Source organism: Suricata suricatta, chromosome 14 (assembly GCF_006229205.1).
Source record: "Suricata suricatta isolate VVHF042 chromosome 14, meerkat_22Aug2017_6uvM2_HiC, whole genome shotgun sequence".
In the NCBI taxonomy this organism is placed as follows: Eukaryota; Metazoa; Chordata; class Mammalia; order Carnivora; family Herpestidae; genus Suricata; species Suricata suricatta.
This window is the reverse complement of record NC_043713.1, coordinates 69402520-69428645: the sequence shown is the minus strand read 5'-3', so window position 1 is coordinate 69428645 and position 26126 is coordinate 69402520. Positions and strand designations below refer to the sequence as shown.

The 26126-nt window shown below is 44.7% G+C and overlaps 1 protein-coding gene across 8 annotated transcripts in view; it reads right to left on the bottom strand.

Annotated features, from left to right (window-relative positions):
- DEPDC5 (DEP domain containing 5) overlaps positions 1 to 26126 on the bottom strand; it is a 129978-nt gene that overhangs the window by 10889 nt on the left and 92963 nt on the right. For 5 of the 8 annotated variants that reach the window (XM_029922052.1, XM_029922054.1, XM_029922053.1 and 2 more), the window contains 7 exons: positions 25649 to 25757; positions 12365 to 12519; positions 9618 to 9695; positions 8981 to 9113; positions 7014 to 7122; positions 5320 to 5544; positions 226 to 395 (listed from right to left, as the gene is read on the bottom strand). In XM_029922052.1, the coding sequence (XP_029777912.1) occupies positions 226 to 395; positions 5320 to 5544; positions 7014 to 7122; positions 8981 to 9113; positions 9618 to 9695; positions 12365 to 12519; positions 25649 to 25757 (979 nt within the window). Of the gene's footprint in view, positions 1 to 225; positions 396 to 5319; positions 5545 to 7013; positions 7123 to 8980; positions 9114 to 9617; positions 9696 to 12364; positions 12520 to 22719; positions 22786 to 25648; positions 25758 to 26126 lie in introns of all 8 variants that reach the window. The other 3 variants (XM_029922050.1, XM_029922051.1, XM_029922056.1) reach the window with 1 other exon arrangement.

Genomic DNA, 26126 nt, shown 5'->3' with positions numbered 1-26126 from the left:
AAATAAAAAGACTGCCAAGGCTGAGAAATCCTGACCTATCTCCTTTTCAGCTATTCGAATTTTTTATTGTGTTTAAACTTTACGAGGCTACTTCAGCGGTGCAAGTAAAAGGTAATTGGAGCCTGAACTAAAAAAAAAAAAGTGACGCGAATCTCTACTAAGGATCCACTGTGCCTCTCTGCAAGGTGAACCAAGGCCCCGACCACAACACAAGGAGGTTCTCACCATTTCAAAGAGGACGGCGGCAGTCACTGCCATCCAGTGGAGCTTGATCTCGAAGGCCGCATTCAGGGAGAAGTTGCCATGATAGTAACAGCTGCACCACTCTAGCCGGTCTGTGCGGTTGTTTACGTCCACGTCCAGGGTCACGGTCCTCTGCTCTGGGACAGTGGCAGCTATGTCAGCACATTGGAGGGGTCCCGAGAAAGAGAGAAGGAAAAGGAGTAGGATGAAGAGGAAGAATAAACAGCTAGGCATCCAGACATGAAACTGCAGAATCACCTAACAGAAAATCACAGATTCCAGAAGCTTCCTGAAAATTATCTAGTCTGGGGGTCAGCCAGCTTCTTCTATAAAGGGACAGATAATATTTTAGACTTTACAGGTTATATGGTCCCTGTTACAGCTATTCAACTCTGTCATCATAGTGCACAGAAGCCAGAGATGTTATGTAAATGAACAGGTGGAGCTGTGTTACAGTAAAATTTTATTTACAAAAGCAGAAGGATTTTTTTAGGGCAGTGAAACTATTCTATATGATACTACAATGGTGGATACATGTTATTACACAACTGTTTAAACCCAAGATGCACAACACCAAGAGTGAACTCTAATGTAAACCTTGGGTAGTGACATGTTAATGTAGGTTTATCGATTGTAACAAATGCCCGGTTCTGGTGCAGGGCATTGATAGTGTGTGTGTTGGGGCAGGAAGTATATGAAAACTCTGTACTTTCTACTCAATTTTGCCATGAACCTAAAAGTGCTCTAAAAATAAAGTTTATTATACAACAAACAAACAGATGGTAGTCCAGCTTTGGCTAATTAATAACGCCACAGTTTGCTTCCCCCAGTCTGACCCAACTCCTTCACTTATAGATGAGGAAGGAGTAGCCCGTGAAGGGGAAATGCCTTGACCAAGGCCAGAGTCAGAGCTTCAGCTTCAGGCCAAACCCCAGACCTTCTCGTTCCAGTGACCCACAGAAGGACACACTGGCACAGACAGCCCAGACCACAGTGAGGAGGAAGTCTTGCTTTTCTGGTTTCAATCCAGGAGGCAATAGTTTTACAGTATGTTCTCAAAAAATGAAACCTCATAATGAAGCTCAACACCCTGTTCCATCAACTGTGTGTTGCTTACTGATTCCAGGTCGGTATCAGACTAGCTCATCCTGTCTAGAACTCCTGCTCAGAAATCCAAGATAGGGATGTTTTAGAGATGGATCAATCAAGCTCCTGACTAGACTAATAGCCTGAAACAGGCTCTGAAGTAATGGCAGTGCAAGACCTAGGGTTTCTACAAACTGTTATCAGCTCTTCTTTCTCCCCTGCCCCCATGAATCCAATGGTATCTCTTTATCTGACGCCATCAGCTTAGTTCTGCGTTTTACAGGTAGAAGCCCTGAGTGGCTTTTATCACTAACGAGGAAAAAACAGCTCTTGAGTCAGCAATTTTAATGAACTTCTGTTGGGAGGCAGTGGAGCTATGGCTAGGATGGTGAATAAGTAAACAACTTATCATTCTCTCAAAACCAGAAAATGCAAAATGGGGATGTTCTTGATATAGAGTTGGAAAATCTGAACTCTGCCATTTAGCCATGTGCTCCTGAGAACATTGCTTCAACTCCCCTGGACTTCCTTGTTTGCAAACTGAGATGGTGCCTGCCCAGCTGCCTCACAGAGTTGGGGTGAGAATCAAGTAAAACAGGGCTGCCAGGGGGTCACAGATTCCCCCTCTTGCTTTCTTTCTCCTTCAACACCCCACTTGTAGAATCTCTTTTTCTTCCTTCCTCCCTCTTTAAGCTTCAAGCTCATCAATGCTCAATCTGAAGCCTGCCCATGACTCCCATGGACACTGCTTAGCTGTCTGTGACACTTCAGGCTAAAGAACATGGGAATTCCAATGCTAAAAGTCTCATCAAAACTAATTTCTCTCTCTGCCTTGAGTTCCTTGATTCATAGCCCAACCACAGTAGCCTTTACTTAATAGCCCCAATCAAAGGAGGAAAGCTTTGTTCTCTGGTCTTGGACAGTATATTCCTCTTCTGGGTGAAAAGCCCAGATCACAAAAGAAAGGGCACTTGATAAACGTCAACAGTGACCTTGCACATCTCTTTTCTCCCATCTGGCATATTCAGTTCAGAATAGGCTGCTCTGAGGAAGCCCAGGGAAGTATATCATTCAGCCAAGTGGTTACAGACTCAAGATACCACTGGTTTCATACTTCAGGAGTGAGATCTGACAGTATGGATGCGGCCAGCAGGCTGATGTTGGTAAGGGTGTAAGCCCCAGCCAAGCTGCCACTTTCAGCAAGTTCTCTGAATCACTCCTATTTCCATAAGAACAGACTTATTCACCTTCGGGCAGTGACATACAGTGAGTCCCAGTAAATAGGTACAAACCCAGAGAAGGAGCAAACTAAGGATTCTTCACCCAGGTCACAGTGAGGGGGCTAGCAATGACCTGGGCAGGGGATCAGTGTCACTGGAGGAGAGAGAATGCGGTGGCAGGCAGGACACTGGAGATCAACGTTAACAACCGAGCTGCCCAACAATGGAAAGTTTGGTCGCAAGAGTGAGTGTGACCTGTTGGGAGTTTTTAGGGAGCAGCTGGTTCCCCACTTATTAGGAGTGAGATGGAAAATGTTCACACATAAGGGTTTGGACGGAGATGCTTAGCAGCCTCTTCTGACCCTGAGACCCAGTGGGGTTATCAGGAAAGAGCTGAGAAGTAAAAGATGTGTGCATGGGCTTAAGGGACACAGTGCTGCTTCTTCCAGGGCCTCAGATCCCCCTGAGGCTTCACAGCTCAGCAACACAGGTGATATGGGTAGGGGAGTGGGGGTCACCATGGGCCAGGGCAGACGAGACTGTGCAGCATTGTCAGGCATACTAACACAGCTTTCTGCTAAGAAAAACGGCTTTCCAGCCAAGAATCAGAAATGTTTAAAAAGGAACATGTTGAAACAAACAAAAAAGGGAGCAGGTGATAAATGATACATAGACCTTCCCCCTACTAAAATCACGTTAATTTTTTTCCTGAGGAAAAAACCCAACACTGAAGACAGTCCAATTCAAATACAACTCATCTTTCTCACTTAGGTAAATGACGCAGCAAAAGTCTACATTCTAACCTGAAAAAAAAAAAAAAGCTGGGGAAAAGTATCTCCTACCCTAACACAAAGGTCTGAGGGATGTTACCAGATAGAATTAGCAGTAATAATGCTGTGTTGGGTTTAAAAGGACAAGAAACTCACTTCCTGTGGGAGGGGTGATGGGAAAAGAAGCAGAAGAATGAAATCTCCCTGTAACAATCATGGGAGCCACTGGCAAACTAATAAAGGGTATCTTCAAGAAAACATGCATGCATGTGAGACTGTCTAGTTTCAGAATCAATGCTGACCCCCTAATGCCCATGTGCAGACACCGGTGAAGAACGCCTGCTTAATGAACTACCTGCCAGGGACGTAACTCCCCTCTTCACTTATTTGGACAGATGACTTATTTTTCCATATACTGCTCCTCTGTATGTGCAATTTTCTGAAGTAAAATGGTCAAAAGTAGCTTTTAACCAAATGATTTGAATCTCACCTTGAGCTTAGGACTATGGTGGGCAAGAGAGGGGTTCTACCAGCCGGCTGGAGGAGACTCTGGAAATGATGATGTTCATACAGAAACTGGCGAGATAGCATCCAGAACCAGGGTGATGATACAAAGGGAAGAGTTCCTACGCATTTCCCTGGAGCAGGAACTCTCACCAAGGAGCAAGGAGTAAGGAGGCACATTGGGCAATATCAGGAGATATTCTGTGACACTTGGGGGTGGGAGGAAGTGCTACTGGTAACTAGTAGGTAGGGAATATGTGGACTCTTTGTTTCCAAAGACTTCAAAAAGGTGGAGAGTTAAAAATGCAACACAAGGCAGAGAGGAAGACATAACTACCTGGGGGAAAGAGGAGTCACTCTTCAGTTTTGTCTTGTCTGCGCCCTGCTCAGTTCTCACAGTGCTGGGCATGCTGAGCTGAGGCTATAATGTAAGATCAAAGCTAAGCCTAGGTCCAAGAGAATCTGAGGATCTGGAAACTGACACCTATTAACATTTCCATTCTACCAGCTGGGCATCTCCAGGCAAACTAAGTAGAAGGTGTTATTTCACTGGAATCTGGTCTACATTTCCTTCCTTCCTTCTATAGGCTTTTTAGGATCTCTCTAACCTGCTATTGAGATAAACCTCATGACACCCTGCCTAGAGCACATGACACCCTGCCTAGAGCACACATTGTCTAAAGATGCTTACACCCCAACCCATCAGTCCAGTCCCTGAGAGCAGGGGAGCAGGGGCCCCATTTCCTACTAGAGGCCACAATCATTCTAACACAATAAGTGGGTGTTTGGGGCACTTGGTGGCTCACTCGGTTGAGTGTCCAGCTTCGGCTTAGGTCATGATCTTGTGGTTTGTGGGTTCGAGCCCCAGGTCATGCTCTGTGCTGACAGCTAGCTCAGAGCCTGGAGCCTGCTTCGGATTCTGTGTCTCCCTCTCTCTTTGACCGCCCCCACCCCCCCCCCGGCCACTGCTCATGCTGTCTCTCTCTTTCTCTCAAAAATAAAAATAAATAGAACATTAAAAAAAAAATAAGTGGGTGTTTCACTCCTAGTTTACATTCCTTGACGTAGTAAGTACATTTGGGGAGGAAGGGCACTCATCCTGAGTGTTTAGAATGGATAACCTTTGAGATTCCTTCCTCTTCAGAGATCCTAGGACTAAACCAGCAGTGAGCAGCAGCTCACATCCTCTATATTCAGGATGCTTCTTGGGGAAAATGGCCACATTGTCTATTCTCTTCTATTTGTGCAGGGTTAGCACTGTGCCCTGATTTCAGAACTGTCGAACACTGTTTACTGGTTGAGACAATAATGAGCTTGACTCATGCAGCCAGTGAGAGCTAGCGCAGGAGCCCACCGTGCGGATGAACAGAGTACCAGTATGACAGCTGCAGTGGCTCTAATCCTGGTCCACGTGGCATTGTTCCCTGGGCCGGCTGCCACTCTCTCTCAGCCACCCACCAGTGCATCCCCAAGCCCCATGTGAGTGGAGCATCTACCTAAAAGGGCAGCTGCCTGGCTCCGCCCTCCAAAGCTTCGGCTGAAGGAGCTGTGTCTGCTTGCATAGGAGGCTGGCCGGCTGGGCAGCCAGGGCAAGAGGAAAGCAGGAATCTCGGAGTGCAAGAGCTCTTCAGCTACAAAGGCCACCTCAAACCACTTGCGCTGGAAGCTGGCGAAGTCATCCACTGCTGTTGTGTGCCAGGTGGTGGGCTGCTGCATGGACACTGGGAAGAGCAAAGGGGAGAGAAAGTGCCCTCAGCACAAATGCTTATCTTCTTGATGCAAGGCTGAACCTTGAAAACCCTATGCCAAGTAAAAGCAGCCATACCCAAGGGGTCACGTATTATATGATACCACTTAAATGAAACATCCAGAATAAGCCAATCATTAGAGACAAGGCAGACTGGTGGTGGCCAGGTGCAGGGGGGAAGAGAAGTTTGGCAGTGACTATTAATGTGCACAAGGTCTCCTTTCAGTGTGATGGAAACTCTTTGGACCTAGACAGAGGTGGTAATGGTTGCACAACAACAGGAATATACTAAATGCCAGTGTTCACTTGAAAATGGTTAATTTTATGTTATGTGAATTTTACTTCAGTTAAAAAGTATGTTTTATCCTCAGTTTCAGACCTCCACTTTCAGAGCAGGTAACAATAACCAGGTTTTATTCTACTTGAAGGTAAAAGAAGTATCTATTGGTCAAACTGAGAACATAAGGGAAGGGGTGGCAGCAGACATACCAATGGCTGCTAGAAAAACACCTGCATAGATTCACTTCAAAAACTTTCTTGGATAACAAAGCACAGAGAGAGGGTACTAGCTGCTTCATCTGATATATGTACGATTCCTGAAACCCAGAAGCTGAGAAGCCATTTGTCTGCAGGATGGGAGTCACCTCCAGCCAAGGTCTCAGTGGGCAATGGGTGGACTACACAGGAGGCTGTCTCCAGCTCTGGAAGACCTTGCTGGAATCGGTCCCTATCGTGGGAATTATGTTTTCTCAATAAAAGAAAAAAAAACTTTAATTGTATCTTAGAAAACATGCTAGAATTTGATACGTCTTTCTGGGGTAAGAAATGGAGTCTAGCAAGTAGAAAGTGCTGTTAAGTTACTGATTAGAGCCTAGCATATTATACTCAGAACCACCTACATTGGATGGGTGGGGAGGGGCACTATAATTAAAAAGGGTAACCAAAACATGACCCATGGGGATTTCTCATACCAGATCCCTTGACCTCTTTTATGTTTATCTTCCAACCACGCCGTTCTGACAAAGAACATACTATAGCTTTAAGAAATATTCATCACTCTGGTTATGCTTAAATTAAGTACAAACACTCAGGAAGTTGACAGATCTGTCTACTTAGAATACAAAGTCACACAAGGAACTCAAGAAACATCATCAGGAGCACCTGGGTGGCTCAGTTGCTTAAGTGTCTGACTTCAGCTCAGGTCATGATCTCATGGTTCGTGAATTCAAGCCCTGCGTCACGCTCTATGCTGACAGCTCGGAGCCTGGAGCCTGCTTGAGATTCTGTGTCTCCCTCTCTCTCTCTGACCCTCCCCTGCTCGCATCTCTCTGTCTCTCAAAAATAAATAAAATCATTTAAAAAAAAAGCATCATCATTTGAAAGAGCAAGCCAAAAGGAAAAACACTTGCCCCTGTGGGCAACAGTATTCTCCTCATCTCTGACCTCGGTCAGGTTCTTTGTCCATGACTATCTTGTAGAAATAGAAGCCATAGATGAAGGTCCTCCAGACTTCGCCAGATGCGTGTGTGATGAGCTGCTCTTCCAGCATTTTCTAGAAGGAGAGACATCGAAACTCTGAAATTCCTGAGGAGGGATATCTTAGAGATGCAGCCCTTGCTTATACACTGGAGTCAAGGGAGTGACAGAACACTGAGAAGACCCTACCCATTACACTTCATTAGCCATGATGATTGCTCTATGATAAATGTTCCTGGTATAAATTATATTACACAATGCAAACGCATATTATAATACCATCAATTATTTCAAATATACAGAAAAGTATAAAGAAGATCCAGGTACACCACCACACAACTTCAACAAAGTTAACATTTTGCTATACTGACTTCAGATCTTTTTAAATTTTTTAAATTTTATTTATTTTAGAAAAAGAGAGAAACAGAGAGTAGGGAAAGCAGGAAAGAGGGAGAGAGAGAATCTTAAGGTAGGCTCCATGATCAGCACAGAGTCCAACCTTGGGCTTGATCCTGCAACACTGGGATCATGACCTGAGCTGAAATCAAGAGTCAAACACTCAACTGGCTGAGAGCCACCCAGGTGCCCTGACTTCAGATCTTTTTCTATAAAAAACAAAAAGGGGTGTGTGTACCTGGGTAGCTCAGTCAGTTGAGTGCCCAACTCTTGGTTTCAACTCAGGTCATGATCTCATGAGTTTGTGAGTTAGTGAGTTTGAGCCCTGTGTTGGACCTGTGCTGATTGTGTAGAGCCTTTTGGGGATTCTCTCTCTTCCTCTCTTTCTGCTCCTCCTCCCTATCTCTTTTTCTCTCTCTCTCAAAAATAAACTTAAATATGGACTCTTCTATGTCCCATTCTTCCTCTTCTCTCACCAGAAATAAGTGGTTAGTGTAATATTATTCTTATGCAGGTATTTAATAATTATACAGACATGTATTGATAAAGAATATGAGGTATTTTCATGAGATTTTAAATTTTAAAGGGCATAATACTATTATCTTGTATATTGGATTTCCACTCAACATCATGCTTCAGATATTTATCCATGTTGATACGTGTCCCTCTAGCTCATTCATTTCAATGGCTGTAGAAGCATTCCACTGTGTAAATTAAAAAATCCAATTCTCAGAGAGATGAGAGTATATGTAGTAAGGCAGAGTCCATGCAAAACGCCTATTGAGACCCCCAAAGAGAGAACTGAGGATTACATGTTTATTTAAATCAGTTACTGATTTCACATTTCAGGGATGACAAGCCAGCTGGTCAGCATGGTAGTGATTTTCAGTGGGGGCCTCTGTGTGGACAGAATGGTGTGAACCACATCAGCCAACTTGACCTTTCTTATTCTTTTCCTCTCGAGCTTAACAATGTCATTAAATTCAGCAAGTGTTTGCTAAGTGCCTATGCCATGTGCCAAACAGCATGATGATATACAAATGGACAAGAAGAGGTAGCTCTGCCCTCAAGGAGTGTGGTTAAGGTGGAAGACAAATGAAATGAGACAGATGGAAGTTTCCTTCTGTTGTGCTAAGTGCTCTGACAGAGTAAAGACAGGGCACCTGAGGCAGAGCCATGGATGAACAAGAGTTGACCAAGGAAAAATGGGGGCTCAAGATCAGAGGAAAGGCATTTCCTGGGAATTTTTTACTTGAGAAGAGGAATCTCTCTTGAAGAGACTCCTTCAAGATTCAAAAGTGCAGACTCTGTCCAGCACATTTTAGCTCATGATAAATTCTGCCAGATCTTTAAGTCAAGGTATAGCATCTGAAATCAAAACCTGTGGGTTCATCAATTCCACACAGGCCTCACACTAAAAACAGAGCTTCACTTGAACCTATAGCTCTCCCTAATGGAAAGGGTAGCTGCTTCAGAGGCCTCTGCTTTCATGGGGGCCTGCGCAGATAATTCTGTGAACCCTGCCCATGCTGTCTCACCTGCATGATGTCGATGGCCATCGCCTGCGTTTGGACACCCTCCACGTTGTTCACCAGCCAGTGCACCACCTCCGCACTGATAAAGCAGCACGGTGAAAGGCCCTTCTGTTCTGACAGCAGCTGGACTCCTGTCCTGAATTCCAACGTGGTGGGCAGGGAGCAGGGTATGTGTGCACGGGGGCAACAAGCAGAAAGAGAACATGAAAAAGGGACTCCCACTGAAGCATTTAATATCTGAAGAAAGGACCTGTGCAGCACAATTTCTCTACACAATTCCTAAACTCACAGAAATCCACAAGACGGGACCACAGGTTTTACAGGAGGAAAAGGAGAAAAGGAGGGAAGAAGAATCTGACATTTAGAGAATTACCTCTTTTTGTCAGGCATTATACTAGGTAACTTACATAATTATTTCATTTAGTCCTTATATCAAACCTATGACTTAGCCACCAGGATCCCATTTTACAAACAAGGTAACAGAGGCTGAGGGAGGTCAAGTAACCTGTGCAACGTCTCACAGCTGATGAGCAATACAGCCAGGTATGAATCCACCAAATCACACTACCTGTGCATCACCATGGCTCAGGCCTGCGGGACCCTCCCGCCCTTGTACGCATACACGTGATGAACCACTTACGAGGGGTGCTTCATGGCTTCTAGGATCTCCGTCAGCGTGGAGGATGAGGTTAAGGAGCTTGCTGCCAACTGCTGAGAGCTATAAACACAGTGTCCAGTCAGCAAAGCAAAAAGGCACATTCACAGTCAAGAGCATGAACCTTAGGAACTACTCCCTCTACTTTTTACAGAGGAGCTGAAGGCCAAGGATGACATTGATACTGATGGTGTTCAAGCAAATGCTGGACACCTACATCCTTAGGGATATTTCACAGAGGAGTTCCTACTTTCAAAGTGTACACGTTAAGATAAAAAAAAAAAAAAAAACAAAGGGGTTTTGTATCCAAACTTGCTTTCCTTAATAAGTACCTCCCCTTTTAATAATGCCTCAGCCACTAACAAGAGATCTCCCTGGACTGCTCTCGTTTTGCCCCCAAGGCCCTTCCTATCATTTAACTTCACCAGAGCGGTAGGTACTGTGGCAAGAGCATGGGAACAGAATCCCAGTATCATCACTTACTAACTGAAGGGCTCTAACTTTTCTTAGCCTAAGTTTCCTCATCTGAAGAAAGGGATGATACTATTTCTATCTTTCAGTGTTGTTGTGAGGTTAATGTATGTAAAATACCACATGTAAGGCTGATACCCACAAAGCCCTAAAAGGTAAACATTACTGAACATAATAAGATCAACCTTTTGAAACTCAGAAAGATTAGAGAAACAGGGGAAGGTCAAAGAGCTAGGAGATGTCAGAGTCTGGGTTAAAATCCAGGTCTGACTGCTTTCAGAGCCCTGATCTTTCTACCATCTATTGCCCAAGTTCTTCCTCAATGAGCTGATGGTACCTTTATGTGTTCATTCATTCATTCATTCATTCATTCTTTATTTATTTTTAAATGTTTATTTATTTTTGAGAGAGAGGGGGAGGGAGGGGCAGAAAGAGAGAGAGATGGAGACAGAGAATCTCCCGTGGGATCCGCACTGTCAGCACAGAGCCTGATGTGGGGCTCAAACTCACAAACCATGAGATTGTGGCCTGAGCTAAAATCAAGAATCAGATGTTTAACCAACCTAGCCACTCAGGTTCCCCTGGGCTGATAGTATCTTTAAACATGCTTAATGTTCAGTGGCTGAGCCCAGTACACTGGGTGTGGGATATTCATGGCCACCTACTATACAAAATCTGGGAGCTTATTCCAGAAGCTCCTCGAGTCCATAAAACCTCTCTCTTTCCTTAGCCTTTGACTCTTCCTCCTATTTGGAGGCTCCAGGACTTGGTGAAACATTTCAGGATCTCAAGCTAAAAAAAGCCTGTGAAGGGATGCCTGGGTAGCTCAGTCAGTTACACATCTGACTGACTTTAAAAGCTCAGGCCATGATCTCACAGTTCATGAGTTCAAGCCCTGCACTGGGCTCTCTGCTGTCAACAAAGAGCCCACTTCAGATCCTCTGCCCTCTTCTCTCTCTGCCCACTGCCCACTCGCCCTCTCTCTCTCAAAAAATACAAACTTAAAAAAAAAAAAAAAAAGAAAAAAATAACCTGTGAACACTACTCCACCTCCCCTCCCCGCCCAGAAGTGAACTTCCTTCTAATGCCTGCCTGAATTTCTGCTACAAGAGCCTGGACAAGAGGCTATCATGTGTGAACGTCTTCGATGGCAGAGAACATAGCTCCTCTATGCAGCCCATTTCCCTGAAGCAGTACCAACTGCTAGTCAGTTCTTGACCTGTTGTTAATTTTTGTCATTGGTCCTGATTTGCATCATTTTTGGCCTCCTCACCTCCAGCCTAAGCATCTCCAGTTCCCCTTTTCTTCCAAAAGCAGAACAAAACCTGCTGCTCCATGAGGAAGCAGAGAAATGCACTCCCTCCCTGTGTACCAAGAAGCCCCTTCCAATCTCCTCCACATTCAGAGCCAAAAAATCAGCTGGACTTGATGGGGATGCAGGCCTGGGGGGACAAAAGAGACTAGAGAAGTCCAGGCCGCCTGCTGCCTTTGAAGTGATGATCATCCCCAGAGCGAGCAAGGTGCAGTGCACCAGATGCAGGTAAAACCAACACAGACTGAGTGACAGAAAGGAAACTGGGTGACTGCTGGCAGGGGCCAGGCAGACGAGCTGCTGCAGGGGGCCATGTGCTCTCAGATGAAGGCATGCCAAAGTCAAATCTGAGAACATTTAGTCAAGCACATCTCAGTCAGTAGGACAGTGAGGTAAGAAGCCCAGACTGGGCAGAATATTATAAACTAACACACTGGGAAGGAATTAAAAAAGAAGTTTTTCAGATTTGACAAATGGCATTAAAAGTTGGAACTCTTTCTCAAGTAAATGAGGTCCAAGCAGCTTCTTTTTCCTCTGCTCAGGAGTAGGAAAAGAATGACCATGTTCGGGCACTCATCGTTTATTCATTTCCTTAAGTGGCAGACACTGACTGCCTGTGATCACATGCCAGGTGGTATGCCAGGTGCCAGAGAGAACAGGACAGACTCCGTCCAGGCCCTGTTCCCAAAGCCCCCTCCTGCACAATGCCTGACACTTTTATTTCTGTGTCTCTGTGGGTACCTCTTAGCTGTTCTGGAAGAAGGCAGGACACAGATTATTAGCCCCATCAAACAGGTGCTAGTAAGGCCTTAGCAGCCCAGCTCTCAAGCAGAAGTCACGGCCAAGTCAAAACTTGGGCCGGGGACTCTGGCCTCCCAAGCTCTGCAGCCTTTGAGGCCAGCCCACCCCCATTACCCAGGAGCATGAGTTCAGCCATTTGGAATCTCACCTGCTGTCACTGGAGTTTGCAGAGGGGAAGCTCTGTTCCCCTGCGTTCTGGGAGTTCCCAAAGGCCTGGCTGCTGCCTCTGTCTACGGACTGGCCTGTGCTCACCCCCAGACTGGTGCTGTCCAAAACCGGGGCGGCCGTCTGATCCACAGACACCTGTAGCAGATTTGAAAATGAACAAAACAACAAAATTCTTTAAGGCTATTTACATACCTGTAAACGACTCCGTTCGTCTCTCCTTCCCAGGCCTCAATGGGCCCTGGTGAGTCAGAGCAATGGGAATTTGTGCACCCCACACCAAGGCTGACAGGAAACCACTGTTCACTGTGAAATCCCCAGAACCAAATAAATGGCTCCAGCACGTAACTCCAACCACAGATTTAAACTAAAGAAAATTCTCTACAGAAAAAGTAAGAGTTAGAATCATACCTGTGAGACTGAGAAGCAGGAAAGAGGGAACACAGAGACAAATGGGTGAAGATCCCAGCAAACACCCTAGCTAACCATGGAGCACCCTTTTCCACCCAACTCTCCTTTCCCATAGCAGTCAGTGGAACAATCTTCTAAGCACCCAGGTTCAAACCTCAGGGGCATCTGATAGCTCCCTTCATTCTCCAGTTTCACCTCTAAAAAGAGGCCTAGTCCTGTGACCTCTCCTCTACCGGCTCACATGCACCTCCAAGTGACACCCTTTCAAGCAGGGGAGGGCTGTAACAGCCTCCTGACTCCCCCTATTGCAGCCTCTCCCCTGAAGACCCTACCTGCCAGCGACCTCCATTTTCATCCTCCTAAAAGACAGTTCTAACCCCACTGCACCACAACTGAAATCTTTCAGGTCTCCCCATGAGTTACCAGGCTCACAGGGTTTGTGGATCCAGCAAAAACAGCCCTGATCTGTGATCACTCTGTGCTGCCCATTACTCACCCACAACACATTTCCAGCCAAATCAAACCCTGTGTGTTTAATCGTGTTTGATGTTCCCCCAACCTGAGGTGCCCTTCCCTACAACCACAGGCTAAAAACCCATCAGTCTTGAGGGCCATTTCAAATGCTGCTCCCTTTGTAAAATGTTTTTTGACTCACTCCTCCCCAGCCCCCAAACGAAAACCATCTCTCTCTCTCTCTCTCTCTCTCTCTCTACTTTGGACCTCTATAACCCTCTCCTACAGCTGCCAGGTTTTGCTTCATGTAATGATATTATTATATTGGTCTCATTCCCTTTAAACATCTTAGAGCACAGGACCATGGCCTGCTCACCTAGAAAACCTGCACTGCATAGCAAATATCTGGAGAGAATAGCAAGCTTTCCAGAGCACTTCAAGATAAATGACTCTTAGTCCCTCTTACATGGAGATCTTGAGTACTTCAGAATAAAGTCTTAAAGTACCAAATATTTTGTTGGGTATTGTAAAAATCACTCCTTCTTAAAACAGGATATCTCAACCTTGACACTACTGCCCTTAGGGCCAGATAAGTTTTTCTTGTGGGAGGCTGTCCTGTGCCTTATAAAATGTTGAGCAGGGGCGCCTGGGTGGCTCAGTCAGTTGAGCATCCAACTTCAGCTCAGCTCATTGTGGGTTTGAGCTCCATGTCAGGCTCAGCGCTGACAGCTCATAGTGTGAAGCCTGCTTCAGACTGTGTCTCTTTTTCTGCCCCTCTCCTGCTCATGCTCGTGGCTGTCTCTCTCTTAAAAATAAACATTTAAAAAAAACTTTGGGGGGAGGTGTCTGGGTGGCTCAGTCAGTTAAGCGTCCGACTCTTGATCTTGGCTCAGGTCATGATCTCACAGTTCGTGAGTTCGAGCCCTGCATCGGGTTTTGCACTGAACGTGCAGATCCTGGCTTGGGATTCTTTCTCCCCTCTCTCTCTGCCCCTATCCCGTTCTCTCTCTTCCTCTCTCTAAGTCAATAAACTTAAAAAAAAAACTTTTTTAAAGATGTTGAGAAGCATCCTTCACCTACTAGATGCCAGTAACACCAGCCCCCATCGTTGCTCCCATTTCCAGCTGTGACAATTAAAAATATCTCCAGATACAACCAAATGTGCCCCAAGAGACACAAGGTTGTCCCCAGTCCTTAAAGTACCATTCTCCTATAACAGGCTTAATGATTTACAAAAAGAGGACCACACAGACTTTGCTAGCATCATAAATGCATGGAGAAATGTAGCAGCAGCAGCTTGTAATTACCAATCACCATCTGCCCCTAATCAGCAAGACTTAGGAACAGGTACTACACCACAAAATTAAATGAGAAGCTAACTGAGGGAAGCTAGACGCAATTCTTAGGTGCTGCCTTCCAGACCTCTCACCAGCCTAAACTGCCAGAAATTTACATGATTCCTCAGCTTTCTTTTAGCAGGGATGTGGTTAAGGAGTATCTTTTTTTTTTTTTAAACTTGCTAACAGCAAATGTTTATTCATGATTGAAGCCAAGAAGAATTTATAAATGCATTTTAATACCCTGCTAACAAAACAGTAACATTACATCTTTGCAATCTTGGAAGGAATACAGGAAGATACTGTAAAGGCTTTAATGTGTATATCTATTATAACCAGGTAATCAGAACACACGCACGCACATGCACGCACACCATCTACTTTAGTGTTACACCATACCAACTTCTCAGAAAGGCCATCTTGAGTAAATAGTGTCCAAGGTTTAAAGACGGGGTGGGGAGCAGGGGCAGTAGGGAAGAAAGAGATGGAAGTAGTAAGCAGCACACATTTCAAAGCCCATTTTTAAGCACACGATATTATGAATGTTAAAAAAAAAAAAGGATGCAGGGGGTGGCGGAGAAGGCAATTCCGCATTTTCTCAAAGAGCATTTGGCAACATTCAACGCATAAGGAGGCTGTGCTTGGGCCCATCCACTCGCTCAAGCTTCTCCAAGTGTTTCCTGGCATTGCGAATGTTGATCAGGGTGGCTGCAGAAGGGATTGACAGATCCGACATAGCCACCATCACGTACGTGTTCAACGTGAAGATGTTGATGAAAGCAGCGAAGTTAGAATTCCGAACTTCCACGCTCTGGAAGGAAGCGGCCAATTTACTGCAGCTCAGCTTGAACTGCTTAATGAGTCCTGGAACAGATGCTTCCCACTTTTCTTTGGCTCCCAGATAGTACAGGACTGAATTTAACACAAAAATCTAGATACTTTATAAGACCTCAAATAATGTCTTTATATTTCCCCATCTAGTCACATTTTATTTTGAAGATTGCGTTTACTTCCATAACCCAACTGAATTAACTTTTCAGAATACGCAAAAAGACAAGGAAGGTTGGATGTACTGAATTGCAGTCTTCGTGCAGAGGCCTAGAAAGAGGCAAGTGGAGGGAGGTGCTTGCTGTTGGATGCAACTCCATTTATTTTTTTAAGATTTTATTTTAAAGTAATCTCTATACCCAAAGTGGGGCTTGAACTCAACCCCAAAGTCAAGAGTCACATGCTCTACTGACTGAGCTAGCCTGGCGCCCCAGATGCAACTCCATTTTCAGAGCCTTGTCTGAAATTCTCCTTACAGAGGGATTCCACAGAAGTTGCGTAGATATCCTGCTTCCAGCAGCTGCAGCTGAATCTCTCCCACTTTTCAGTAAGCTACAGTTAGGGACTTGCTTCCAAAGAACAGAGTATAGCAAGGGAAAAACAGTAACTTCATAATGGAGATAGCTGGCAAATATTGCATCACCAAGTGATGAAGGCTCATGTGGCCGGCGACTTGTGAGGCTCCTATCTACCCCCTTGTAGGTAGTGATGAGAAGCATACTTCACCACTGAGGTATTCTTGTCAAAAACCTGTAACTCCACCATGAGAAAAACATCAAACTTACCCAGATTTGGAGGCATTCTTCAGGATATCTAGCATGAGAGCCTCAAGACTCTCAAACTTATAAAGAAAAAAAAAATAGACTGAGAAAATTGTCACAGACCAGAGCGCACTGGGGAGAAATGAAAACTAAATGCAACATGGTCCAGGATTGGATCCTGGAACAGAAAAAAGGCATTCACAGAAAACTGGTGAAACCCAAATAAAGTCTAGTATTTAGTTAATTAAACAAAGAAACCCACATCAGCAACAGCAATCCCCAGTCTCCTTCCCTTCTCCTACACACCCAAAGCCATGGGAGAAGGTGAGGGAGGGAGCTCTGCAAGGGATGACTTAGAGGTAACACCATCCATAACAGGCACTTCCAAAGACCCTCCAACTCATGGCCTGTCAGAGCCCCATTTCTTAGGCTGGAGGACCATCAGCCATCAGGAAGCAGCCAGCCCAGCTCTCCAACTGTACCTTGAGGGTGGTAGACAGAACACATTGCTTTGTCTTACCTAGAGACAAAATGGGCTAAGTGGTGTTCCTGGTTTCCCCTCACCTGACTCCTTTTAGGGCATTTAGAGGCAACATAAAGGGATGCATCTCATATTCAGAGAGCTTGGGAATAACTCCATAGCCAGATTTCCCCAGAGGTTTATGATACCAGGGAAGGACAGAATATCTTCCCAAATCAAATCTCTTCTGCCTGCCCTCATGGAGCTTACCATATGAGAGTGGAAAGGAAAAAGAGACATTAGACAAGGAATGTCCACATTAGGACTGCTGTATGCCCAAGAGGAGCTAGGGGCTTGTGATCCCAATTGAACTGCATTATCTCCACAGGTACAGCCTCCCTCCTCCATATGTCCATCTCAGCCCCTGATTCTCAATTTATATTTTAACTTTTTAATATTTTTTAAATGTTTGTTTTTGAGACAGAGACAGACTGAGAGCGAGCAGGGGAAGGGCAGAGAGAGAGGGAGACACAGAATCCAAAGCAGGCTCCAGGCTCTGAGCTGTCGCCACAGAGCCTGATACAGGACTTGAACCCACAAACTGTGAGATCATGACCTGAGCCAAAGTCAGAAGCTTAACCGACTGAGCCACCCAGGGGCCCCTTAGTTATATTTTTATATCTCAACATCACTCTAAAAAAAAAGATGTTATCAATAATAGACATATGATGAGATAAATACAGGAGAAAATCCAGTGAAAAGGGTAGAAAAAGTGAGAGAGAGAAAACAAGGGCAGGAAAAGTGAAATTTTAGAGTCTAAATAAGTACTTCAATGATAACATTTTAAATGTCTAGACCTGCACCGTGCAGTACAGTAGCTACTAGCTATATGTGGCTATTTAAATATAAATTAGTTAAAATAAAATGTAAAATTCAGTTCCTCAGTTGCCACTTGTCAAATGCTTACTAGCCATGTGTGACTAACCATCTGTGTTGGACAGCATAGATACAGAACATTTCCAACACAGCAGAAAGTATGATTGGACAACACTGTTCTAGAGCAAAGGCGGCAAACAAAAATACATACAGTGACCAGTAGGTATATATTAGCACACCTGGCTAAAGGCCATGGGCTGCTCCAAGGACATGTGACTACTGCTGTGAAGGAAGCCAGGTCAGGCCCAGTGTCTAGCTTATTTCACAATACAAGACAGAAACCTGGATTTGTGTATGAAATCTCCTGATTTTTAAAAATATTTCCAACCACTTCAAAAAATTAAAAATGCACAGCAAGGCTGAACATGTTTCTGGGAGCTGGGAATGAAATGAATGTCCTGCAGAAAAAACCGTGCTCCTGGCAAAAGTCTGACACATAGATTTCTGATAAGAACTTGCCTGATGGTGGAGAGTTTAGGTTAGGTCAATGGTTGATTAAAGTGATCCAAGAGTCCTCTGAGGGGAGACTGAGCCCCTGGGGGCGTGAGCCTTTTGTTCACTCAAGTCTCCAAAGAGAGAAAAAACAAAACAAAACAAAACAAAACAGATCAAAGGGGGGGGCGGGAGTCCACTTTTAGTTACACTAACTCTGACTTCCCAGGGTTCCCACCAGCAGGCTGAAAACTGCTGTCCTAAGAGTGTCAAGGTGCATTCTGCAAAAGCCTGGGGGCCTGTGGTAGCATCTCTGTTGCCATCAAAGGTTGCAATTAATTGCTGGGGGCTGGGAGCCTTTGCCAATCCCCCGCATACTTAAGCCAAAATGGTTCCATGTTTGTTGGGTTATAGTTCAGAGTTTGGTGTAAATTAGCCACAGGGAAAGAAAGCGTTCCATTGTTCAAATAAACATTTTTGTGTCTATCTCCACTATCAGTATGTCTGAGGTGGTATTTGCTGAGTCCCTCCCAAGTGTCAGGCCAGGTGCTAAATAATCAAAGGTAAGCAACACAGACATAGCCGCTGCCCTGTGGGAGCTTACAGTCTCATGAAGTTGGGCACTAATCAAATCCCAGACATACAAACATAAGACTAGAACTGGGAGAAGAGCTGAAAAGAAGGGCAGTATGTGAATCTAAGATGTGGGATTTGACTAGATGATTAGGAGTTAACCAGGCACAGAGGGAACAGTATGTGCCAAGGCACTGTGGCAGGAAATCTGGTGGCTATGGCAGTCTAGAGAAAGGCTCATTGTCACTGGAGTCCAAGAGTAAGAAAGAGGATAACAGAAGATGAGACTAGAAAGGGAGGGACTTGGTCATGAGGGACCTTACAGCCCATTGTAAGGATTTTGGCTTTTACCCTAAAGGAAAGAAAGCCATGTGTTGTGAACTCAATGTGTGTTCCCAAAATTCGTATGTTGAAGCCCTCACCCCCAATGTAATTGTATTTGGAGATGGAGTCTTTGGGAACCGATTAGGATCAGATGAGGCCATGAGGGTAAAGCCTTGATGGAATTAATATCCTTATAAGAAGAGACCACAGCTCTCTCTCTCTGTCTGCCACCTGAGGACAAATGGGAAGGTGGCCGGACAGCTGCAAGCCAGAAGAGGGCTCTTACCAGGAACTGAATGTGCCAGCACCTTGATCTTAAACTTTTCAGCCTCCGGAACTGTGAGAAGTCAATGGTGTTTTGTTACAGCAGCCCCAGCGAATACATCTTGGAAAGGTAAACCCTGGATGTAGGCTGAGGAACAGACTGGAGAGGGCTGGGATGCAAGCAAGGAGACCATGCTAGAGGCCACCAGGGGCTGGGTGGTGGTGATGGACAAGTGACTCCACGCTGGGCTGAACTGCTGAGAGCCAGGCCTTCCTGTGAGAATAACTGCCTAGGGATCAGGGGGTAGAGGAGGGAAGAGACCCTATCACTGGGTCAGGCCTCAGGTGGCAAGAGCCTCTCCATGATATTCCTTCAGGTTCCAAACTGCAGACTAAAGATATCACGAGGCTGACTTCTGAGGAAAATTTCATTACCAAGGGTTTCTTGTGCCCTCCAAATTTTTCTGTAAGTTTGTGATGATAAAAATTGATTTCCAGAGAGCAGGGCATGGAGAGGAGAACTGTGTAGCTCTGTTCCAGTTATCAGGCAGAGTGACACGTTCATTATCATTAGAATGATGAATTGGTGGCACAAGGAAACATTTTCCAAGACTGGTGCATGCCCCTGTTCCCTGCAATCCTCTGTGCACTGCTATCTGTTTTAATTTTACAGGCACTTCCTTCCCTGAGCAGAGTTAGAGTCAGGGGTGATGGCCACTCTTGGGCTTGGCCAAGAGGAACCCCTTCTCAGCAGAGAGCTGTAGTCAGCGGGCAAATATCACAGACATTATTACCGTTAGAGCTAAAGGACTTACTTGCCAGATCCAACAGGGTCATCCAAGAATTTCAGAGATCAAAGGCCTAAGAGAGGTCACTCGGGCCCAGTGAATCTTCACACACACACACACACACACACACACACACACTCGGGGAAAACAGATGACTGGACCCATCAAGCTGGTTCACTACCTGTACCCCCTGGCCCCTGTCCTCCCTCCCCTCTCCCATACACTGGCACATGTATGGGGAACTGACTATATGCCAGGTCTGGCTAACTACAAATATGCTTCATCTCAGGTCCCTCTCATAGCAACCCTACAAGGAGAACTCCCATTCTACAGATGAGAAACCTGAGGTTCAGGGAGGTTAGTGCAGCTGCCGAAAGGCTCACAACTAGACTGATGCTAGAGCCTATACCCTGATAGTCTTTTAACATGCAGCCCCAATTGCTAAAAGAGCTCATGACCAACTCTTTGTGCTTCCTGGTTCTGGTATTAGGGTGGAAAGCAGAGGCTGTAGAAATATGGAGTAGGCACTAATAAACAGATGTCTGAAATGGACACTGAAACCTGGCATGGCAGGAATCCTATCCTAATCCCAGCTAGTATCCAGCCACCACATACCATGCAACATGCAATAATATTTATTGCTGCCTCATGCATTACTAGAAGTGTTACTTAGTTTCCAAATATGTAGGGCTTTTCTAGTTACCCAGTTGTCCTTGACCTGTAACTTAATTGCATGGTGCTCAGAAATGTGCTATGGGATTTCATTCCCTTGAAGTCTGTTGAGAAATAGATCTTTTTAATCCTCAAAACTATCCTACAAGGAAAGTATTTTTATTTCCTTCAAATGAGGAAACTGAGGTTCAGAAGGTTAATTAACATGCCTAAAGCATCTCCCTGGTACAGTACCGAAGACAAAGTCCTAAAGGAGCCATCTGACTCCACTGGCCCTTCTCCACTCCCCACGTAGCACATTAGAAAACAAACATCACAAATTTCAGGTTATGTACATTTTAACACAACAATAATAACAAAACAAACATAAAATAAAGCACAATTTCATTTTGTGTAAGTATAGAGGCTCCCTTACTATATATGAGTAGAGACAGTTTTTTGATTTATGTGTAAGCTTAATAACACACCTGGTGGGTAATATAAACTTTATCTGTGTGTCTCTCCTAACAGTTCACAGTGGTAACTTGTCCACTCTTCTCCACTTGGAATTCTGCCATGTAAAGCTGTGTGGACTGCTATATTATTATAGGACTTATAAAACAATTGTCTTCTGGCTCTGCTGATTTTTCTTATGCTACCTTCTAATCTAAGTCCAGAATTTTTCACAAGAGGGTCTCTCGTTAGAAAGTAAAAGGTTAAAAAGTCCACCCCGAGTTTGTTCTAAACCAAAAATATGTGCTTCCCACACTTGGAGATCAGAGATTCTTGGGTTAGAACTCAGAGATCCTGACAGGGATTTGCCCCGGGTCACACAGCTCACTAGGAAAAGGCAAGCACAGATCTCTGAAGACCTGCACAGACAGGCAAAGAACCACGTGACCTCTTAAGCAAGGGAAGACTCTAATGCTAACTACCCTCTTTCCCTCCAGGCACACTGTGCTACAGGGTGCAGGGGCTCAGCCATTCATGACTTCTGTGCCTTTGATCAGGTAATATATTTAAGCCTCAGTTTCTTCATCTGGAAAATGGGGTGATAATACCTGCACCTCATAGACTATTGTGAAGACTGTGCATGCAAAGCCCTTTGCACAGCAGCTGGCAGAGTGAGTTCTCAGTGTTGGTTTCCTGACTTCCACCACACAGGGATCCCTTAACATTTGCCCTTGAACCTCTCAAGTCCTGTTCTCCTTAGTCTGCCTGACTCTGCATAAACCCTCTGAACTCTTTCAAATCTCTGTAACTAAGTCAATTTCATATACTTATGGGCCTCGATAAAGGGCAGGGAGCCCAGTTTCTCTTCCCCGAAGATCTGTCAGAACAGTAATTACTAAAGCCAATTACAGAGCAGAGGTCACAAGTTAAGCCTGTTGGTGTTGGATTTAAATCTCAGCTCTACCCTGTACTAGGTAAAGCACAACTTCTTTGTCCTCCAATTTCTCTTTGTGTCAACTTGGGATAAATTAACTCACAAGCCATGTAAAAAGGATGAGAGGAGAGAATACTATGTGTTCAGCACAGAGCAATTAAAGAATGTTTACGCTTGGAAGGCCTGTGGAGGTCTGGTCCAAACCCTTTACTTGACAAATGAGTTAAGGAAAGTCCAGAGGCGAGATGAACTGCACAGGGTTGCCCATGATTAGCTTATGACAAAGCATATGCCTATTAATAAATGCTTGCTCTGTTTTTCACCACTTCCTGCCACAATGTTAATGAATTTATCAGGTTGTACTGGCAAAACAAAAAGTAAGTGTTCAGTCCTTAAGAAAGCATATTTCATGTTATATGGAGAGAACACCTAAAAGGGAAGATGCTGCTGCTATGGCAGAAGGTCAGTGGTAACCTCGTGAAACAGCCAGGCAGAGACGGGAAACCCATGCGTCAATGCTGATGCGATCATCTGTTCTCTCACATTAATCATTTCCATCCCGCTCTGTGGCTGCCAGCCCCATGGAAGGGAATGACACTTCTGAGACTGAATTCAATTTCAGCTGCCCTTCCAACTCTGTTTCAGCCCAATTCCATCTGTTCAGAGCCGAGCAGAAGGCTTCTGCTGATGGTTAGGCATGCATGGGCTGCAGAGCCCTTGGAGTTTGACTGACCTGTGGGTAGAAGGTGGTCGACGCTGTGCGTGGGCTGCGGACAAACTCCATAAAGAAGGCCCCGTCCTGAAGTCAGAGGAGGAGGAAGCAGCAGCGGCAGCAGCAAATGCAAGGAAGCGAAGGAACAAATGTGGACCCGTGGTGAACCATCAGGGGAAGGAGAGGGTATGAAAGAAAAAAATAAAAACAAAAACAAAGAGGGAAGGAGAGAAACAAGGGCATGTGAGGGGGATAGAGGGGAAAAAGAACAAAGAGAGAGAGAGAGAGAGAGAGAGAGAGAGAGATCCACCCAGAGAGAACATATCCAAATGCAAAGCATTAGCAGGAATCCACACCTTCTTGGGCAGAATATCCCACCTGTGTGGAGCAAGCACAGGGATAGAAGGTGTGTCCAAGCTCCCTCGGGTCTCATCAGAGCCTGGCTTGGATGCCTGCACCCTCTCACATAGCTCTGAACGTCCTTCAGACCTATGTCAAGGGAGAGGAAAAGGCCATAGAGCCACTTGGTGGGGATGGTGGGGGAAAAGCTTTAGGGGTCACTTCCTGGTCTCCCACCTGGCTGAGGGACCAGCAGCCCTCTGGGAGAGATAGAGGCTTGAGGCTTTCAATTCTGCCTGTTAATAAACATGGCAGCCAGATGGGAGAAGAGGATTCAATGCAGGAAAAGTTGTGCTTAATACTCTAAGCAAATAGGGGATCCAGAAGCAGCAATACCTTCTCCACTGGTTGGATAACAAAATAACCAAGAAGCGGAGACATATATAGTGTTAGAAACATATGCATCATGGGGTGAGGGTAGGGAGGCGGGAGAGTTCTGAAGCTGTCTTCCCCTCGGAACCTGTTCCTGTGGGGTGCGAGCGGCCATGTACTTGAAATAAAAACAACAAAGAGGACTTTCCCGAAGACCTCTCCTTTCACCTTTCTTAAATTCAAGAAGTATCCTCTTGTCCCTTTAAAATACTTATTTTTTATGCATTACCACTGAAATTCAGAAATGGCACTTGATAAATCTGAAGGTCTGCTTTCTTACAACTTTTCTTCAATTCTCAACATAGAATCACTGCAATATGTGGGTGTTCTTTTTATCAATACTGCTACCATTTCCCATCAACCACAGTGAACTCAAATAACAAACCATGGAAATGTGTGGCTGTGGAAATACAATCTCAGGGACCTCTCTCCACATCCTAACACAAGATGCATTGACTGGGGACACTGTTGGCATTTCTAAGTATGTCACCCAGAGGTCTTCCCTTTGGCTATCTTGTAACATCTACATTTTTCTTTGACTACTTGGGGATCTCCATCAGTGACAAATGATAACCATTGTGTGGATTTTACTCTTCAGTTGGAAAATCAGAAGAGTGTTCTAAATGGCAATCCAGTATTTGGTCATTGGTGCATTTTAACCTTAATGCTTGTGGTTCTAAAATTTGTCCACTTCTCAGTCCAGCCCTGGGCCCTGGTTCCAATCCTCAAAGATGGCAATAAGTAGGGGTAACAGCTAGAGGGCAGCGCCCAAGATGCTTATGTATTTTGACTGTTCCATTTGTGTCCCTTCTCTGCTAGAATATACAGAAGCAGAGCTGCTAATGCTGCTGAGATTTACATACATGTGAAAAGATTCTTCCTTGACCAATAGGCCATTCCTTATACAGAGACTTTCCTTGGGACTATACCTAAAGTCACTTCCTAGAGCTGGGTGAGCAAACTACAGGCTGCAGGCCAAATCCAGTTACCGGTTTATTATAGACTGTGAGCTAAGACCGGTTTTTAAAATTTTAAATGAATATAGAAGTACCTATATAATATCCTTGATCTTGCCTCTTGGCTCACAAAGCCTGAAATATTTAGGTTTACCAACCACTGGTCTATAAAATATATGAGCTGCTTACAGCCTCAGTTGATACTTTCTTAGATCTTAATCCTTCCGTCCTAAAGTCCATCCTTAGACTTTAATCCCTCCATCTATTTCTACTCATTTATCCCAAAAGAATAATAAGAGATGTGGTCAAATAATTATGTGCAAGGATGTTGTTTGCAGGATAACTGTAAAAACTTATGGAATAATTACCAAAAATTCTTTTTAAAAATTAGAAACCATCTACATTTTTAATTAAAAAGTAAATTTTAAGTGAAGGTCTATCCATATGGTGAAATATTATGTATTTTTTGAAAAATAATGCTTTTAAAAATATTTAATGACTAAAAATTTTCATGATATGGAAGTAAAATAAATACATAGATAGATGCACAAGTTGGCCACAATTTTGAAAAACAAAATACATGTATTAAATCTCCTTCATCTCCTAGTGAAAGAGACCAGGTAAGAGAATGCAGTCAGCTTACCCTCCCATACCGGAATGACCTCACATTCTGAATTTCCCAGAATCAGTAGACAGAGCTAAGTTTATTCATCTTAAAAGCTACAAAACATATTTTGGGCCCTCTGCTGGACTTGGTATTCAGTACAGAGGTCCAAAGCCTCAGGTTTTGATTCCCCCATCCACCCAGGATGCTTCCATTTGACTGCACTTCTCAGGAGTCTAACTGATGGGAATTTCTGTATCAGCGAGTGAGCTCTCATGGAAACTGCCCCAGGAGCTTTCTCCCTCCCATCTAGGAGAGCCAGGGATGTGGCTGAAGGAAAACCAGATGGCTAATTTCACAGCTCAAGCCAGATTTTGGGACTTGACCAATATAGTTAAGATTGACTATGTTGTATCTGCATTTATCTAGCAGTTAACTTCCTTACAATTTTGAGCAGAAACTGCTTCTTTAGAAATAGTAATGCTTAAAAGGGATGAGGGTAGAATTCATCCAAATCCTCAGCATATTCAACCCTGGGTTTGAAAGGTTATTCATTTTCCCCTCCATGTCGGGCCCCTGAGAGCACGAGGCAGCTCCCTGCTGGAGTGGCCCCCTTTACCTTTCGCGGGCTGTCCACGTAGGTGGGAGTCATGGCAACGCCGCTGCTCTCAGCTGGCTGGGAGGAGCTCTTGCCGCCATGCACAGCCGCCTGCTGTTCTCCCAGGCACCTGAAAGATGGGGAAACAAATGTCTGTGGCTTGCTGGGATCCCCCTGGTGAAGGGCCCACATGTTAGTCAAGATGAAATGATACCATTGGTGCCACCTCGGAAACACATTTCTGCTTTATTTCTCCATCAGGCCCGGCACAATACCCTTCATGGCATTCATTGTCCTGAACAATCAACAGTCCTTCCAGGAAAATAAGAAAAGAGCCCCATTTAGAAAGCACTGTGGCAGTGACATGGTTTGAGTGACTCCATCCAAAAACACCATTTTTTTAATCCTCTGAGAAGACTTGTTCTCAATTTTTATTAAATATACCAGCAGAAGCACATTCTGAAAATTAGGGCTGCATTAACATGTGGCATAAACTATA